This window comes from Stomoxys calcitrans, chromosome 2 (genome assembly GCF_963082655.1).
Source record: "Stomoxys calcitrans chromosome 2, idStoCalc2.1, whole genome shotgun sequence".
In the NCBI taxonomy this organism is placed as follows: Eukaryota; Metazoa; Arthropoda; class Insecta; order Diptera; family Muscidae; genus Stomoxys; species Stomoxys calcitrans.
Window position 1 is genome coordinate 170,497,359 of NC_081553.1, and position 18,740 is coordinate 170,516,098.

At 38.6% G+C, this 18,740-nt stretch overlaps 1 protein-coding gene across 16 annotated transcripts in view; it reads right to left on the reverse strand.

Moving 5' to 3' along the window:
• The window catches only part of LOC106081644 (uncharacterized), a 235,329-nt gene that overhangs the window by 111,017 nt on the left and 105,572 nt on the right, over positions 1–18,740 (reverse strand). For 8 of the 16 annotated variants that reach the window (XM_059363308.1, XM_059363310.1, XM_059363309.1 and 5 more), the window contains exons 2-4: positions 4,101–4,340; positions 3,901–4,002; positions 796–1,389 (exon numbers count right to left, since the gene is read on the reverse strand). In XM_059363308.1, coding sequence (XP_059219291.1) covers positions 796–1,389; positions 3,901–4,002; positions 4,101–4,229 — 825 coding nt within the window. In that variant the 5' untranslated portion in view covers positions 4,230–4,340. Of the gene's footprint in view, positions 1–774; positions 1,390–3,900; positions 4,003–4,100; positions 4,385–18,740 lie in introns of those variants that run through there. The other 8 variants (XM_059363304.1, XM_059363303.1, XM_013243753.2 and 5 more) reach the window with 2 other exon arrangements.

Genomic DNA, 18,740 nt, shown 5'->3' on the forward strand with positions numbered 1-18,740 from the left:
TAGCTCCTTAACAAAAGTTTTCGGAACTAGGATCCAAACCTCGTAACACCTCTCTATGGACGATAAAATAGATTACTTTCATTTAGTAAATTAACAAGTAACCCGTGCATTTTAAGCAGCCATCACACAAAAATGTTATATCGGTTCCAGATTCGTTTTTTAAATAAATTCCATTTCTATTTTGTTGGCAACATTTTTGACAATACAATCAAAAAAAGTTGTGCTGCAATGAGAAACTGTGTGAGAAACTGACTGACTCAACTAACAACTTTAATTAACGTTATTGCCTTATACTACATAAGCAGGACTGTTCCTAATTTTTGTTTTCTTCAATTCTTGAAAAGGCTTTTGTCATTTCTAAACTGTAAACCCCTTTAGACAGAGCTGTATCAATTGTGAGATCTGGAAATTACTATACTACATAAAATCACAATAATAAGGTTGGTACTATGTTAGCTTTTCACGAAATTTTTCGTGATTCCTTTTTTTAGATACAAAATGTTAAAGCAAAACTCAAATTTCGAGCACATTGCCTCAAAATGTAATAAAAATAAATTTTTAAAATTTTTTAAATATTAATAAAATTATTATGCTATCATTGAGATTTCTGTAGCGCTTCAAAAAAGTAATCAGGAAAAACATACGTTTTCAACTGTGAAAAACAAACGTAGTACCAGCCTATAGGTGGAAATTAGGGTGCATGTTACTACCAGTGATTGCATGAACGAATCATTCAATAGAAAATATTTGACAAACCACAAAAAACACACATACATTAGCTAGGGATAAACGTGCCTGTTCTATTTTTGCCATAATGATATCGATTTCGGAGCCCTGATCCTCATGGCCAAGGCTAGGTGCCCATGTCACAGATGTGGTGGTGCCCGATACGGCTGCGGCACTTGATGAGATGGTTCCTCCGGCTCCACCAACTGAACGCATATCTGTCATATTTCTTATGTCGGACATGTTACGCATATCGGAGGCATTGCGCATATCGGATAAATTTCTCATATCCGTTAGATTACGCATTTCAGAAGCGGTGGCAGTATTACGCATATCGGTCATATTGCGCATATTTGAGGAGGCATTGCGCAAGTCTGACATATTTCGCATATCCGATGCTGTGCGCATGTCCGCCGTTGTATTACGCATATCAGACATGTTACGCATCTCAGCCATGTTTCGCATTTCGGCCATATTTCGCATTTCTGCCGCATTTCGCATAGCTTCGGCATTTCTCATCTCAGCTGCACTTCGCATCTCTGCTGCATTTCGCATATCAGACATTTGACGCATTTCTGCTTCATTTGGCCGTGGTGTTTTGGATTTCATGGCGGCCGATAATTCAATTTGCAATTCTTCGCAGCGCACATTTTCCAGGGCAGCCTTAAAGAGAATACAAGAGGTTTAAAAATTAAATAAAAAAAAATATGTATTGAATATGCCTACAGTATTTGTTTTTGTGTAAGGTTGTGAAATATTAAAAATGAATGTAGGAATAAATATGTAAATTTCCAAAGGGCTGGCTCTATTTTCGTAGGGCATACATGTGGAAACAATAGCATAAAACAAGTAAGAGCTGGCCGAACTTACCAGGTCGAATCTTACATACCCTACACCATGGATGGCAAATCCAATAAGAATTGCGCCCTCTAGATGCACAAGAAGTCAAGACCCAAGATCTATTTTTATAGCAGCTATATCAAAACATTAACCGATTTGACCCATTTACAATCCCAACCGACCTACATTAATAAGAAGAATTTGTGCAAAATTTCAAGCGTCTATACTCCTTCGAAATTTAGCGTGCAGACGACAGACGAACGGGCGGACAGACCGACGGACAGACAGACGGATATGGCTTAAAATGTCATGACGATCAAGAATGTATGTAACTGATAGGGTCTTAGATATTTCGAAGTGTTACAAACGGAATGACTAAATTAGTACACCCCCATCCTATGGTGGAGGGTATAAAAAGATAGCACATTGCATCACATTTGACGTTCTATTAAATTAACGCTACAAACAAATTTTAATTGATTTTTTAATTTAATTCAAATATACAGCGCTTTTGGTATTTTTTCTGTGTGCCTACGTTTATCAACCGATTTTCTAGGAAAAAATGCACTATGGTTTCTTTATGACAACAACTGTGTAAATTGAATTTTTTCTAAAATGTCAATGCCATTAACATTTTCTGAAAATTGTTGCCAAATTTTGCTTTCAATACCCAATATTTCTCCAAGTAACAACACAGACAATAGAATGATTCTTGCCCTACACCAATACTGTGGTACATATATTAGTGCATTTGTTTGTAACACCCTAAAAGAAGAGATATGAGCCCATTGATAAGTATACTGATTGACTAAGAATAACTTTCTGATTTGAGGTCCAACTGTCTGTCTGTCTGTTCATGTTAATTTGTGTACAAAGTACTGATCGCAACTTTAATCTGATAGTCTTAAAATTTGGAACAGTCACCTTTTTTGCCTAGAGACAATGCCTATTGAATCTGGTAAAATCGGTTTAGATTTAGCTCCTTTATATGTATATGATTTTCCGATTTGCACTAATAGGTTAGATTGAAAAGAGGGTGCGGATATTAAACCGCATTAAAGTACCTTTGAAAAAGAAAATTTAAGTCAAGATTCCGTCCTGCTTACAAAATCCCCAATTGTTTTCAATACCACGCCCCTTAGTTGGTTGCTGTCTAGCATTGTGTCCCCACCTAAATGTCAGTGCCTGTTAGCCACGAAAGTCGGTCAATGTGTACGTCTTGGCATCGAAGGATTCTTCTATTTTATGCTCAACCTCATGCAGGGCAGTCTTCACCGACCTTTCCTTGACATAGACATACTGTTTGTATTTAAGCAGTTAGCTGGATTTCCCACTTTTAGTCATGGTATCCACAATGCGTTCCATGGTTTTGAGTAGAAAGGACGTAAGGCCTTTGGTGTCGCATAACTTGCCTTCCAGGGCTTAGGTATAAACACCACACTTGCCTTCTGCCAGGCTTTCGGAGTATATGAAAGTCCTAGGCACGCTGTGAAAATTTTGGCCAGACGAGGCACCAGATAGTCTGCTTCTCCATGTAGTAACACCAAAAATATTCCATCAGTTCCGGGAGACTTAAATGGTTTAAAGCTCCTCAAGGCTTCCTTGACAATAAATTCCGTTATGAAAAACCTTCAATCAACCCAATTATTATTATTATTCCGGTGCCCCCATGAATCCCATCGTATCCTGTGAAAAATACGTTTTCATCAAAAGCCTCAACATGTCCTCCGCTGATTCTGCTCTCACTCCCATGGCATGGGGGGTTACTTTATAGCATTTAGAGCGCACAACAAGCCGATTACTGACTTAGGTGTATGTCCATAGTAGCATGGGGCGGATTAATATCCGCACCCTCTTTTCAGCCTAGTCTAACCAATCGTCACAAAATTTCATGCAAATGTTTCTCTTATGACTTTCTGATCACTGGTGAATTTTTACGAAATCGGTTCAGATTTAGATATAGCTCCCAGCGTGTCTCCCGTTTTTCACTTTAAAGCCCTTTGCAAACGCATTTAACCTATTTTCTCAAAACTGAACAGCGATTTCCACAATGATCAAAATTCTTCATACCAAACATTTATTTTGGCATCTTAGATTGCATTCCCAATATGGTGTAGGGCATCCAAAGTTCGGCTTTGACCAACTTTAGCCCGTCCTTACTTGTTTTAAACTAAGTTTATTAAGAAATTGTTCACAAAATTTCTCTGGAAAATTTTTTTCAAAGTAGTTACCATGATGGCGTTTCAAGTTTTCATTAATTTTAACATATATTCGTACGATAACATGACTAACTATGCCTTTAAATTCGTAATTTAATTGCTCTCTGTTATTTACCTTTTTCTCCAATTCTCTGGCACGAGATTGTAAATTCTCTATAGCTTCTATATCACTGCGACCGCCGGAAGTACTCAGAGAGCGAATTTGTGCCAAGGTTTCCTGTAAATCAAATTACAAGTTTCAATTTCAGTTGCCATCCGCTATAGGCTTAATTTTTTTATATTAATAATTCCATTTGAAGTGTAGTTACGGCTTACCTGATGTGCCCTCTCGATTTCTGCACGTCGCGTTTCCGCATCTCGCAATTGCAGGCTTAACGAGTCCATCATACCGTTACCGGCTGTCGTCTGATGCATCTGTGTGTGGTGCATTGTTTCATATGGCATTCTATTCGCAGATCCAATCTGCTGCTGTTCTCCTGCGAATGCCTATGATTGCTGTGTGTGTGTGTGTGGGTTTATGAGCTTGTGGTGTGGATGTAGGCTATATTTCAAAGGCTGAAATAGTTCAAATTAGAAAGATAAGAAAATTAGAACTGGAAACGACTATGGCTAGGACGATAAATTGATATAATGTAAGAGATTTGTGTTGCCAGATATTCATTATTAGAAAAATTTCATATCTTGAGAAGAAAAAGAGTTTGCAAATAAAAAAGATTATCTGATAAATCATGCTTTTTCGATTTCAAAAAAATTTCCTTGCAATCAGAAGAGCGTTAATAAGATAGAAAGAAGAGAAGTTAAAGGCTTAGACGAAGATAAACACAATTCTCGTTTCACTAGATCGAACTTTGGATATCTCCTATCCCGAAAACTCCACAAAATGGCTTAAACCACAAGGGCACCACAGGATTGGAATAGACGTCCCAATCGTGTTGGGCTGAGTAATATACGTTCAGAAGTCAGAGAATGTATGGACAATGGCTAGTGAGGATACACTGGGACTAATCGTTGACACACATTTTCCGGGGAACTTTTCAATGGACAATGTGGCGCCAAAAGAGGTGATCACTGATATGCATTCGTCGGAGGTGGTTGGGGAAATTGAGTCTGAGTTGAAAATTCTTTGGGAAAAAAATTTTTAACTACTTTAAATCGTTTTGACTGCTGATGATGTATCACCGGTTTAATTACAAGCTATGTGCGATAGACTGGCTTAAGGAGATATACTCTCGCAGTCAAGGATTGTATATTCCTAAGTAGCATTTCTTGATATTGAAGGAGCTTTCAATAATGTAAAACCGATTTAAACTATGAAGGAGTTGGAGTTTCTAGGCATCAACACTACCGTAAGAAAGTTTATTCATAACTAACTTACTAAAAGATGCATTACGGCAGGATTGGCATAGATCCACATCAAGGAGCTGAACTATCTTCTCTGCAAATGCAAATTTGCCCATGAATATTCCCTTAAGGAACAGGGGCAAACTTTTCATATATCTATGAGTACAGTCCTATTCAAGTTTGAGCTCAATGATATGGGACTCCTTTTCAATGCCGAGTGCAAACGGCGTGCCGCTTAATGACAACACCTGTTAGAGAAGTTTTAACTTGATTGGATACCTTACAAATGTCGCCAGCATTTGTAAGGGGATAACCACCGCTGAAAATTTCCACGGAATTTAAACCCAGGCGTTAGGCATCATAGGCGCCGCCGCTAACTTCTGACCCAAGGTGACCTCAATACTGCCCTCTCTACTTTGGAATAAATCCATTAAGAAATAATTATTGTCCATGGAAGGAAAAGATGAAAAGTGAACGCGTATGCTGATGATGTGGCTATTGCAGTTAGGAGAAAGTTTCCCAGCACTCTTAGCGATATACTCTACGTGCGACAGCGAAGTGGGCTATCGAAAGTGGTCTAAGCGTAAATCCGTGCAAGACAAAGTAGTTCTTTTCAGCAGGAGATACAAGTTACCAACTGTGGCAACTGTCTCCTTGGGAGGAGAAAATGTTCCATTTACAGAAAGCGCAAAATACCTGGGTATTTTGCTGGACGGGAAATTGGACTTCAAATCCAACATTGTGGAAACGACAAGAAAGGCAACTCTTGCCCTATACATCTGCAAGAGAGCCATTGGGGGTTGGGGAGAGACAGAATTTGGAGGGTTTTCTCCGTCATGAGCTAGGTATATGCTACAGCTGTCAGGCCTATAATGGTATTGTAGTCTGGTGGATAGCGTTTCAAAAATCCATCTGCTGTGGCTTGTTTATGCATCACAGCCGTACTGATTTATTCATCTTTATTTTTTTTACTGAGTTAAATGCTACACCTAATGCCTCTGGACATTACGGCTGGACAAATTGCTGCGATGACTGCTATGAATCTAAGAGAGCTTTTTCTTTGGTCATGCAGCGACCAAGGGCACTATGTTATCCTTGTAGACTATATTTGATATAATGCCCGATATTCCTGACAGTGTGGACTATACCCTCCCTAAGCCGCCTTTTTATAAAAAATACTATACCACTAATCCAAAGCATGGCAAAGCTAGGCATTCCTTGGGGGGGCTTAGCCAACCCATAGAATTTGTAGCCCCTTCGCCCAGTATTTTCGTCAACACATATATTTGTATACCCTCCACCATAGGACTACTAATTTCGTCATTCCGTTTGTAACACCTCTAAATATGCGTCTAAGACCCCATAAAGTACATATATTCTTGCTGATTTTAACTCGATCTAGCCAAGTCCGTCCGTCTGAATGTCGAAAGCACGCTAATTTTCGAAGGAGTAAAGCTAGGCGCTTGAAATTTTTTTTTTTGCACAAATACTTCTTATTAGTTTAGATCGTGTCCATTATTTGATATAACTGCCATATAAACCGATCTGAGGAATTGACTTCTTGAGGACGCAATTCTTGTCCCATTTCACTGAAATTGTACACGTGGTGTTTTGGTATCACTTCCAATAACTGTGCTATGTATGGTTCAAATCGGTTCATAACCTGATATAGCTGCCATATAAACCGATCTTGACTCCTTCGTCTTTTAGAGGGCGCAATTCTTATGAGATTTGTACTGTGCTAAGTATGATTCAAATCTGGTAAAGCTGCCATATAAACCGATCTTGGACCTTGACTTCTTGAGCCGCTCCAGAGCGCAATTCTTATCCAATTTGGTTGAAATTTTGCATAAGGTGTTTTGTTATGGCTTTCAATAACTGTGCAAAGTATGTTTTTGGTTTTGTACTCAAAACCTGATATAGCTGCTCTATAAACCGATATGAGATCTTGACTTCTTGAGCTTCCAGAGAGCGCAATTCTCATCCGATTTGGCAGAAATTTTGTACAACGGCTTCTCCCATAACTTTCAATATACGTGTCCATGAACATTCTACTAAGAAGCATGGGCAAACTTCTCACATATCCGTAAGTACAGTCCGATTCAAGTTTAAGCTCAATGATAAAGGGCTTCCGTTTTATAGGCGAGTCCGAACGGCGTGCCGCAGTGTGACACCTCTTTGGAGAGAAGTTTTACATGGCATATTACCTCACAAATGTTGCCAGCATTAGGAGGGGAAAACCACCGCTGAAAATTTTTTCTGATGGTCTCGCCAGGATTCGAACCCATAGGCGTACATGCTAACCTCTGCGCTACGGTGGCCTCCAGTTTAGTTTGATACAGCTCCCATACAAACCGATCCCCCGATTTTGCTTCTTGAGCCCCCACAAGGCGCAATATTTATCCGAATGGACTGATTTATTACACAAAGACTTTTACAATGTTCAGCATTCAATTCATTTGTAAATAGTTCGCATCGGACTATAACTTGTTTTTTTTTTTTTTTTTTTGGTGCCGGGCCATAGAGATATCCCAGGAAAATTTAGAGCAGCCGAGCCTACCAGACTTGATGTTACCTTACACATTGCAAGGAAACTGTTATCTGTGGGCATACCTCTAGCAACATGTAAGCCAAGTCTTCACGATCAAGATCAAAGGCCTAATCTAAAATTGAAGAGGTCTGCCGCTTTATTTTCGCTGGCCAGAACAGACGTCTCAGTCATTGTGTCACTTTTGGATCGGAAAACTTACGGACAGAATGAAGATTACCAGTAACGGCTTTCGCCGAAAATGCAAAAACGTCGTGCAGGAAGAGACTATAGAACATCTGCTGTGTGTGTGTCCTTCCTGCACTGGCAATAAGAACGCGATCCATTTTGGGTTCTTTGAGAACTTGTCTGATTTATTAGATTTCAACATTCGCCAGTTATTGGTCTTAAGGAGATCTGGATGTTCCATGGTAGGAACTATAAGGCAACTTCCTTCTCTTGTTCCTGTTTATGATTATGTCAGGTGCAGTCTTAAATATATCCAATGGTCACCCATGGTGTCATGCTGCCTTATTAGAAGGGCGGCATGCACACAATACCGCCAGGCGGTGTGCAATCAAAATCCTCTTCTTGCTGCCAAACTCATCAGTCTGGTGAATTTTGCGAATTGTAAGCAACATACGCGGCATATGCAAAAATTCTCCAATTTGCTCTCATATAAAAGGCATACATAATCATGCTGAATAAGCTAAACTTATACTTCTTTAACCGCCTGGTTTCATATTCAGACGATAATTGCGAGTTCGTTCAGCCAGGTGGCACCTTAACTCTTTCACTATACGTACGAGGTAAACACTGAATATCCCAACTGAACACCCTCATAAATTTCCACCAAAAATGTCTCATACATTCTTAAGCTTACATATTGCAACCCTGAACGTTTTTTTTAATAAAGACCAACTATGCACTTTAATTCGCAATCTATGTTCGCATATAAAGAGAACATAAATATTTAATTAAAATTTTATCTCAGTTTGAAAATTATGCTTTGATGTGTCAGCCAGCCATAGATGTTTGACATAGAAGACTAGTAAATCCTCTTTCAAAAGGGGGTTAAGTCGTTATTGTTAAAATGATGACCTTACATGATTAAAAGTTGTTTGGGTTAAGTTGATAGCTAAACAGCCAATATAGATGTACATTTCTATGCATGTATTAGAACTTGTTGTAAATAAAAAAGTTGTTTTAAATCTTATTTTGTAATTTGTTATTTAGATGTCTATAGATACTTATTATCCTTAGAGACAAAATAAACAACTAATTGAATATCTATTTTAGGCTAACAGTACGAATAAAATATTTTATTGTTTATACCATGCACCATGGAATGGGGGAATTACTGATTCTGTTATTCCTTTCGTAACATCCCGAATAAAAATTTTTATTATAAAATAAGACTATCTTCTCTAAATTTTTCACAAATACATCTTAATAATGTAGGTCAAGTTAGTTTTTAGTGACAGTCTGCATTCGGACCCGCTAACACTTTTTCGTCCATTGTGATACTACATAAACAGTAGAAGGAAAATGACTTCTGGTTCCTGTCGAACAACTTGCGATTGTTCACATTGGCTAATTCAGATAATTTCTAATTTTTCTAAGAAATGAGAATCTTATGTGGACCTCCTTCTGTTTGGTAGTGCAAGACTATGTGCGTCTGCAGCAGATGCTCTGTAGTCTCCTCACATCTTCTGCAGAAGTCGCTCCTTGCAACCTTCACATTATCAGCATGGTGTCACAATGACTGAGATCTCTGTTCAAGATAAGATTGGCCCCGTAATTTCGAAGCATTCACAACTCGCACTTTGTGATCATTTGTCATTTGTTGCCCTTTGGTCCTCATCCAGAAGATTTAGCTTACATACCCACAGATTCCAGTTTTTTATACCCACCACCGAAGGATGGGGGTATATTCCTTTTGCCATTCCGTTTGCAACACAACGAAATATCCATTTTCGACCCTATAAAGTATATATATTCTTGATCAGCGTAAAAATCTAAGACCATCTAGCCATGTCCGTCCGTCTCTCCTCTCTGTCTGTTGAAATCACGCTTCAGTCTTTACAAATAAAGATATAGAGCTGAATATTTGCAAAGATTCTTTTTTTTTTGTCCATAAGTAAGTTAAGTTCGAAGATGGGATATATTGGACTATATCTTGATATAGCCCCCATATAGACCGATCGGCCGATTTAGGGTCTTAGGCCCATTAGAGCCACATTTATTATCCCATTTTGCTGAAATTTGGGACCGTAAGTTATGTTAAGCCAGTCGACATCCCAGTTCAATATGGCCCAGATCGGTCCTGATATGAATATAGCTGCCATATAGACCGATCTCTCGATTTAAGGTTTTTGGGCCATAAAAGTTGCATTTATTGTCCGATTTCCCCGAAATTTGGTACAGTGAGTTGTGGTGAGCCCTTCAACATCCTTCTTTAATATGGCCCAGATCGGTCCTGATTTGAATATAGCTTCCATATAGACCGATCTCTCGATTTAAGGTTTTGGGCCCATATAAGGCACTTTTGTTGTCCGATGCCGCCGAAATTTGGGACAGTGAGTTAAATTAAGCCCCTCGACATACTTCTTCAATATGGCCCAGATCGGTTCAGATTTGAATATAGCTTCCATATAGACCGATCTCTCGATTTAAGGTTTTTGGGCCATAAAAGGCGCATTTATTGTCCGATTTCCCCGAAATTTGGTACAGTGAGTTGTGGTGGGCCCTTCAACATCCTTCTTCAATATGGCCCAGATCGGTCCTGATTTGAATATAGCTTCCATATAGACCGATCTCTCGATTTAAGCTTTTGGGCCCATATAAGGCACTTTTGTTGTCCGATGTCGCCGAAATTTGGGACAGTGAGTTAAATTAAGCCCCTCGACATACTTCTTCAATATGGCCCAGATCGGTCCAGATTTGAATATAGCTTCCATATAGACCGATCTCTCGATTTAAGGTTTTTGGGCCATAAAAGGCGCATTTATTGTCCGATTTCCCCGAAATTTGGTACAGTGAGTTGTGGTGGGCCCTTCAACATCCTTCTTCAATATGGCCCAGATCGGTCCTGATTTGAATATAGCTTCCATATAGACCGATCTCTCGATTTAAGGTTTTGGGCCCATATAAGGCACTTTTGTTGTCCGATGTCGCCGAAATTTGGGGCAGTGAGTTAAATTAAGCCCCTCGCTGAAATATAGACCGATATCACGATTTAAGGTTTTGGGGCCATAAAAGGCGTACTTATTGTCCGATTTCGCCGAAATTTGGGACAGTGAGTTGTGTTAGGCCCTTTAACATCGTTCTTCAGTATGACCAAGATCGGTCCTGATTTAAATATAGTTGCCATATAGATTTGAGGTTTTCGGACATTTATTTTCCGATTTCGCCGAAATTTGGGACACTGAGTTGTGTTAGGCCCTTCAACATTTTTCTAAAACTTGGCCCAGATCGGACTAGATTTGGATATAGCTGCCATATAGACCGTTATCTCGACTTAAAATCTTGGCCTCATAAAAGGCGCATTTATAATCCGATTTCACTGAAATTCGACACAGTGACTTATGTCAGGCTTTTCGATATCCGTGTTGTATATGGTTCAGATCGGTTGATGTTTAGATATAGCTACTAAAAAGACCAATATTTTGTTATACAGAATTGAACAATGACTAGTACTTATTACTATTTGCTCCAAATCGGAACATATTGCGATATAGCTGCAATGGGGCATAAAGTATGCATTTTTCACCATATTTTGACGGAAGGTGGTTTACAAATATACCCGAGGTGGTGGGTATCCAAAATTCGGCCCGGCCGGATTTAACGCCTTTTAACTTGTTTTGGAATGTGTAAGGTAGTTATTTCAAGACGAGCTTGAAAAACAACACTGAAAAAATTGTGTCCTATTTTTTCTGATTTGAGCCTAACCTAATTTGAAGATGATAAATTTTCCAACATTTCAAGGAATTATTGCCTTTGGTGAAAGATATTTGCCTTTACATTAATGATTTTTTATTTTAAAAGGTAAGTAAGAAATCCTTAACTTTTCGTCTTTTTAGTGAAGACAAAAATCTAAAATAAAGGTCAAAATATCCTTTAAGGTTACGAAATTGACTTTTCGACAAGACAACAGTGAACAGTACTTAAAGTCGCTAAATAGCCTTACAAAGATGCTAAGTTAAAAAAAAAGAATTTTTCAAAAAATATAAATTGGACATTCATCTATAAAGTTAAACAAGAACCAATCAGCTATCAAAATTTTAAACGGATGGTCATGTCTGTTAGTAAATAGAAAATTAATTTAAAGATATCATTTCAATTTTAATGTTTGGTTCTTTGGCTCGTTTTCATTAAATTTAAATTTTGGACCAACTTTTTTTCAGTGTACAATTTTCTGCACCTAAAACAATTGAATTTTAAATTGTTCAGGCATCTCTGCCATCTGCGACAATCGAGGGTGATTTTTAATTTCAGAGCTTCGAAGAGTAATGGTTACGTGGCTGTCTGAGAAAATATAAATGCGAATCGTCGTTATGACATTACACCTTAACTATTCCACCACTTCCATATTTGCAAGGACCTCCGCTTTATAGACACTACAATAGTAGGGTATGACTAGTCCTAAATAGTTCTCCAGAGTACAACCCTAGATGGGTTTAGGGTCGTCTAATTTGGAACCATCTGGCTCATGCAATGTGTAATACACACACCCTTGAATACCAGGCATTGTATTAAGAATAACACAGTGGCCGTAGTTGCCGAATGAATGAAAAGAAATGTCCCTTAGCCTCACAGCAGTGGTCGCACCCAGTTGTCTAGCCACAATGTCCAAAGGCAATAGGTGTAACATTAAAATCGGTGCATCAGATGGTGACGTTCTCAGTGTTGTTGTGATGCGCAAACAAGCCGGCTGAGTATTCAGCAGTAGATGAACTTTTGAAATGCCGTCCTCCAGACCATAACACCATAAAGCATTAGACGTCTGACAAGTGCAGTATACAGCCAGTACATGACAAGAGTTTTAGACTCCCAACAGTTGCCAAAAGCTTTCCTGCATGTGTATTGAGCAAGAGTTGCCTTTCCTGCCCATTTTCAAATGATGGATTTGAGGACCAATATTGCCAAAAGCTTTCCTGCATGTGTATTGAGCAAGAGTTGCCTTTCCTGCCCATTTTAAAAGCTTTCCTGCATGTGTATTGAGCAAGAGTTGCCTTTCCTGCCCATTTTAAAATGATGGATTTGAGGACCAATATTGCCAAAAGCTTTCCTGCATGTGTATTGAGCAAGAGTTGCCTTTCCTGCCCATTTTAAAATGATGGATTTGAGGACCAATATTCTGTGTAGCACAAAACCCGAATACTTTGCGTTTTTTAGTAAATGGAACATTCTTTCCTCCCAAGGAGACAGAAACATGCTCAAGGTGACATTTGGTCATCTTGTGTCTTAAAAGGATTTATGACTAGACTTCTTTCAATACTTCACTTCGCTGTCGTGCGTATAACTTCCAGAAGTATATCTCTAAGAGTGCTCGGAAACGTTCTATTATACCTTAAACCTTCCCTTCCCGCTATAGCCAGGCAGCATACACGACCACTTTTACAACCGTTTCTTCTCTAGACAATAATAAAACAAGCAAAAGCAAGCTAAGTTTGGCCGGGCCGAATCTTACATATCCTCCACCATTGATCGCATTTGTCGAGTTCTTTTCCCGGTATCTCTTTTTAGGTAAACAAAGGATAAAATAAAAGAATTGCTATGCTATGCTATTAAAGCTATAACTAGTTATGATCCGATTCGGACCATAATTGAATTGAATGTTGGAGATCCAAAAACCAGTAGAAGTCATTGTGTAAAATTTCAGCCAAATCGATTAAGAATTGCGCCCTTTAGGGACTCAAGAAGTAAAAAAGGGAGATCGGTTTATAGGGGAGCCATATGAGGCTATAGACCGACTAAGACCATATTTGACATGTATGCTAAGGGTCATAGGAAAATTTCATTCAAATCGGATAATAATTGCGCCCTCTAGATGCCCAAAAGAATTCAAGATCCCAGATCGGTTTATATGGCAGCTATATCAGGTTAGAGACCAATTTGAACAATATTTGGAACAGTTGTTGGAATTTATAACAAAATACGTCATGCAATATTTCAGCCGAATCGGAGAATAATTGCGCTCTCTAGTGGCTCAAGTAGTCAAGATTCAAGATCGGTTAATATAGCAGCTATATCAGGTTATGGACCGATTTGAAAATCGTAACGAAACATCTCATGCTAAATTTCAGCCAAATCGGATAAAAATAGCGCCCTCTAGTGCCCCAAGAAGTCAAGATCCAAGATCGGTTTATATGGCAGCTATATCAAACCACGGACCGATAAGGCCCATTTACAATCCCAACCGAACTTGCAATTGACTACTTTTAACAGCTTCATAGGATTGTATTTCTGCTCTTACAATTTCGATATCAAGCAACATTCAACTCCAATAATATATATTCTTGATCGCTCATATTAACTGATTGTACTTCTTGAATTTACTTCTTGATCCTCTAGAGGGCGAAGTTCTCATCCGATTTGGCTAAAATTTTGCAAATCTGTTTCTTTTATGATCTTCAAAATTATTATTGTCAAGCATAGTCCCAATTGGACCATAACCGTATATAGCTACCAAATAAACTGATCTCTCGTTTGTAGTTCTTGAACCTCTTGAGGGCGAAATTCTCATCCCATTTGGCTGAAATTTTGCATAATTTCTCCTATGACCTCCAACATTTTTGCAAAGTATGGTGTCAACCAGTCTATAACCTGATATAACTCACATATAATCCGACCTCCTCAAATTACTTCCTAAGCATCTAGAGGGTGCAATTCTTATTCGATTTAGCTGGAATTTTGCATAATTATTTCTACTATAACATCTAACATACATGCCAAGTATGGTCTGAATCCAGTTTTACTTCTTAAGCATATACTGGAAGCAATTCCTAACCAAATTTAAACAAGTAAAAGTCGTTCAGTTCGGCAGGGCCGAACTTTGGATTCCCTACACCTCGGTTATATGTGAAAAACCCCTTTCGAAAAATTCCGGTGAATATTGGATAACTTATGCACACAAATTCGACACGGTTATTGAGTGGGCTAATATATATAAGTCACTGTTGAATTTTGCATTTCAAATTTCAACAAAATCCGGTAATAAATAAAGCTTTTATGAGCTTCAGACCCTTAATTGGCACATAGGTCTATATGACAGCTATATCTAAATACAGTCCGATCTTTGCCATATTTGGGTCGGAGGACGGGTGGCCTAAAACCACTTACTACATAAATAAATGCTTTTATGGGCTTCAGACCCTTAATCGGGAGATCAGTCTATATGGCAGCTATATCTAAATATAGTCTGATCCAAACTATATTTGGGGCGGATGTCGGGAGATCTTAAACTACCCACTGCTTCAAATTTCAGCGAAATCGGGTAATAAATAAAGCTTTTATGGGCTTCAGACCCTTTATCGAGAGATCGGTCTATATGGCAGCTATATCTACCATATTTGGGTCAGATATTGGTAGGTCTAAAACTATTCACTGTATTAAATTTCAGCGAAATCGGATAAAAAATAAAGCTTTTATGGGCTTCAGACCCTTTAACGGGAGATCGGTCTATAAAGCAGCTATATCCAAATATGGTCCGATTTGGCCCGTTCAAGAACTTAACCAGCGTGCATCAAAAAGACGTATCTGTGCCAAATTTCAGCTCAGTATCTTAATTTTTGAAGCCTGTAGAGTGATTACTACAGACGGACGGACAGAGACAGACGGATTGACGGACAGACACACGGACATCGTTAATTTGTCTTAGAATTTTACGACGATCCGAAATATATATACTTTGTAGGGTCGGAAATTGATATTTCGAAGTGTTGCCTACGGTGGTGGGTACAATAAAAGTGTGCTAAGTTCGGGCAGGCCGAATCTTGGGAACCCACCACCATGGATTCTGCTAAAAATGTATACCACATAAATTTAGTTGAAGGGCACAATCAAAAATTAAAGCTTCCAGGAACCGAACAAGCATGATCGAGATGATTGTTCGGTTCGGTATTTGGCACAGTTGTTCGGAGCCGTAACATAACATCGCTTGCAAAATGTCAGCAAATCAGACCAAAATTGCGCTTGTGAGAGCTCAAGAAGTCAAATCGGGAGATCGGTTTATATGGGAGCTATATAAGGTTATACACCGATTCAACCCGTACTTGACAAAGTTATTGGAAGTCATAACAGAACACTACGTGCCAAATCGGACAAAAATTGCGGCTTCCAGGTGTTCCAAAAGTCAAATCGGGAGATCATTTTATATGGGAGCTATATCAGGTTATAGACCGAATTTGACTGTACTTGGCACAGTTGTTAGAAGTCATAATATAACACTACATACAAAATTTCAGCCAAATCGGCCCAAAATTGAGGCTTGTAAGGGGTCAAGAAGCCAAATCGGGAGATCGGTTTATATGGGAGCTATATCTAAATCTGAACCTATATCAATATGACCCATTTACAATTCCCAATGACCTACATCAATATTTAGTATCTGTGCAAAATTTTAAGAGACTAGCTTTACTCGTTCGACTGTTATCGTGATTTCGACAGACGGACGAACGGACATGGCTAGATCGACTCAGAACATCGACGAATATTTCGAGCTGTTACAAACGGAACGACTAGATTAGTATACCCCCATCCTATGGTGGTGGGAATAAAAAATTTTATATGTCGGAGCGGAGCAGATTTTGAGATTTGAAACCGCTCAGCTTCCGCTGCGCACCGGGCTTAGAAAATTTCGCTACCGCAAAAATATGTTTTCGCTTCGATTTAGAACATATGTTGCATCAATCAATTTGTATCATAATTACCACTGTGCACTTAAATAATATCAAATTGTATGCAAACTATGCTCGTGCAAAACTTTATCGCATATTTTCCCATTTTTCATTGAATCATGATTACAGCTTTAAGGTAGACTATATAAAATGTTTAAGTTATAAATAATAGAGAGAGTCTTGAAAACTGTTTGCTAAAAATCACATAAAAATGTGTATCGGTGGCTTCCGAGAAATAATCGTAAAAAACAGGTTGTTTGGTGGCATCTGGTTCTCCTGCACCTTTTTGTGGTACAGTTCATTTATGTTGTAGTTTTACATACAAATTCCTCCCTAAGGCGCATAATTGAAGACTGGTTGTTCCTTGTAGATAACATTAGTTTGGCTCATCTTCCCTTGCTTTGGGGTTGATATACATCCGGACAACCCTCCATTTCTTTTGCTTAAAAATTAAGATGATGATGAAGGAAAATTCACTAAATTCAGTAACTTAATTTGCTTACACAACTCCCGATTGTGGGTATGTGTAACCATGTTTCTTGTTTGCTTAGAATTCGGTCGAATCTTGCGGTTAATTCAACATTTTCATGTTTCGCTTCACATTTAAGTTGACAACATCACGTTCCATGTCGACTGGAGTGAAGCCAGAATAAATGAAAGATATGCTGGTGGTGACTGGTGGATTGTGAATGGGTTGGATTGGATTGTTGGAGGTGTATCATGTTGCCTGGTCGCTGTTCTTGGCAAACAACTTTGGCATATAAAATTATACAACAACTTGTTTCCTCTATTTCCAGGCACTTGGTTGGTGTCGTCTGCCTTTATGGAGTGGATGGATACATACAAATATGCGAGTTTGTGTTGGAGTTCGTGTTGGCGTTTTCCATTTCTGTTTCCGCTTCCCTCTATTTGACCTTTGAACTTTCGGTTAATTACTCTGTTAAGCATTCACAGCACAACACACAACAACTAATTCGTTTCCCCAAAGCAGGCGCTATAATCTTGGCCAACGTATAGAGTCTTCATGGAAATGTGGAGCCACAACATCTTTGGCCCACGTGTAGCCAGCCGCCAACCACCACTCATATTTGCAGAATACCAAATTTCCATAGCATTTCGACGGAGATATGGTGTTTCTAATGAAATTCATTTGGTTATAATCAATTTGTGCAACTGTGCATGTGAATAGCAGCTCTCATTGTGGGAGTACTCAGCCAGTCTGCGCCCTTCCAGCACTGGCAAATGGGATTATATGCGACCACATGGTATTCAAAACGATTTTGAATATAATTATATATGACTATGTGTATTGTGTGTATGCGTACATTATTTTCTGATGATATGCGTTTTGAATTACAAATGCTAAGTGATGACTTTCCATTTGTATAGAAATACAACTTTAAGGATGTCTACGTTGAAGTTGGGTAGTAAAAATATTAAGAAAAATGCCAAAAAGAACAAATTACTTAAAGCTACAACTACAAAACTTAATTTTCTAAACCAGATTTCATTGGTTGCTACTGAACTAGAACTGAACCGATTTTCAGCAAAATGCATAACGTTCTTCTTTTGAGTGATGTGTGAAAAATTTCATTATAATTGGAAACAAAATCGACAATTTTTAAAAATTAGGGACAGATGGAAAAACGAAAGTAAATTTCGAATTGCTTCAGCTTAGTCGCCAGATTTAGCTCCCCTGGATTATTTTTTGTTTCTTAACTTAAAAAAGTGGATCGGTGGAAAAAGGCTTACCTATAATAAAGAGGTCACTGTTGATGGCTATTTTGAGAAGCTAGATAGTTATTACTAAAAACAGAATATCAAATCACTGAAAAAAGTGCATCGAGCTTAATTCCTCTCGTCCAACGTAGAATGGATTTCCAAGCGCTTCGACCTTCTGCGCTCCTTCTCCAATCTCTGACACCAAGTTTAGAGATATCTTTCACCACTTGGTGACTCCATCGGAGTTGTGATCTTCCCCTTTGCGTTTATTATTATGGTAGCCTACGACGCCGATATTCTCCATAAACGCAAACGGGTTCGTATATTTTACAAAGAATCTTTCTTTTAATCAATTCAAGCACTCCATCATCTGAATTCGCAAGTACCTATGCTTCGGAGCCATACAACAGCACCGGTTATATCAGTGTCTTCTATAGTGTTATTTTTGTCTGTCGAGAGGTGGCT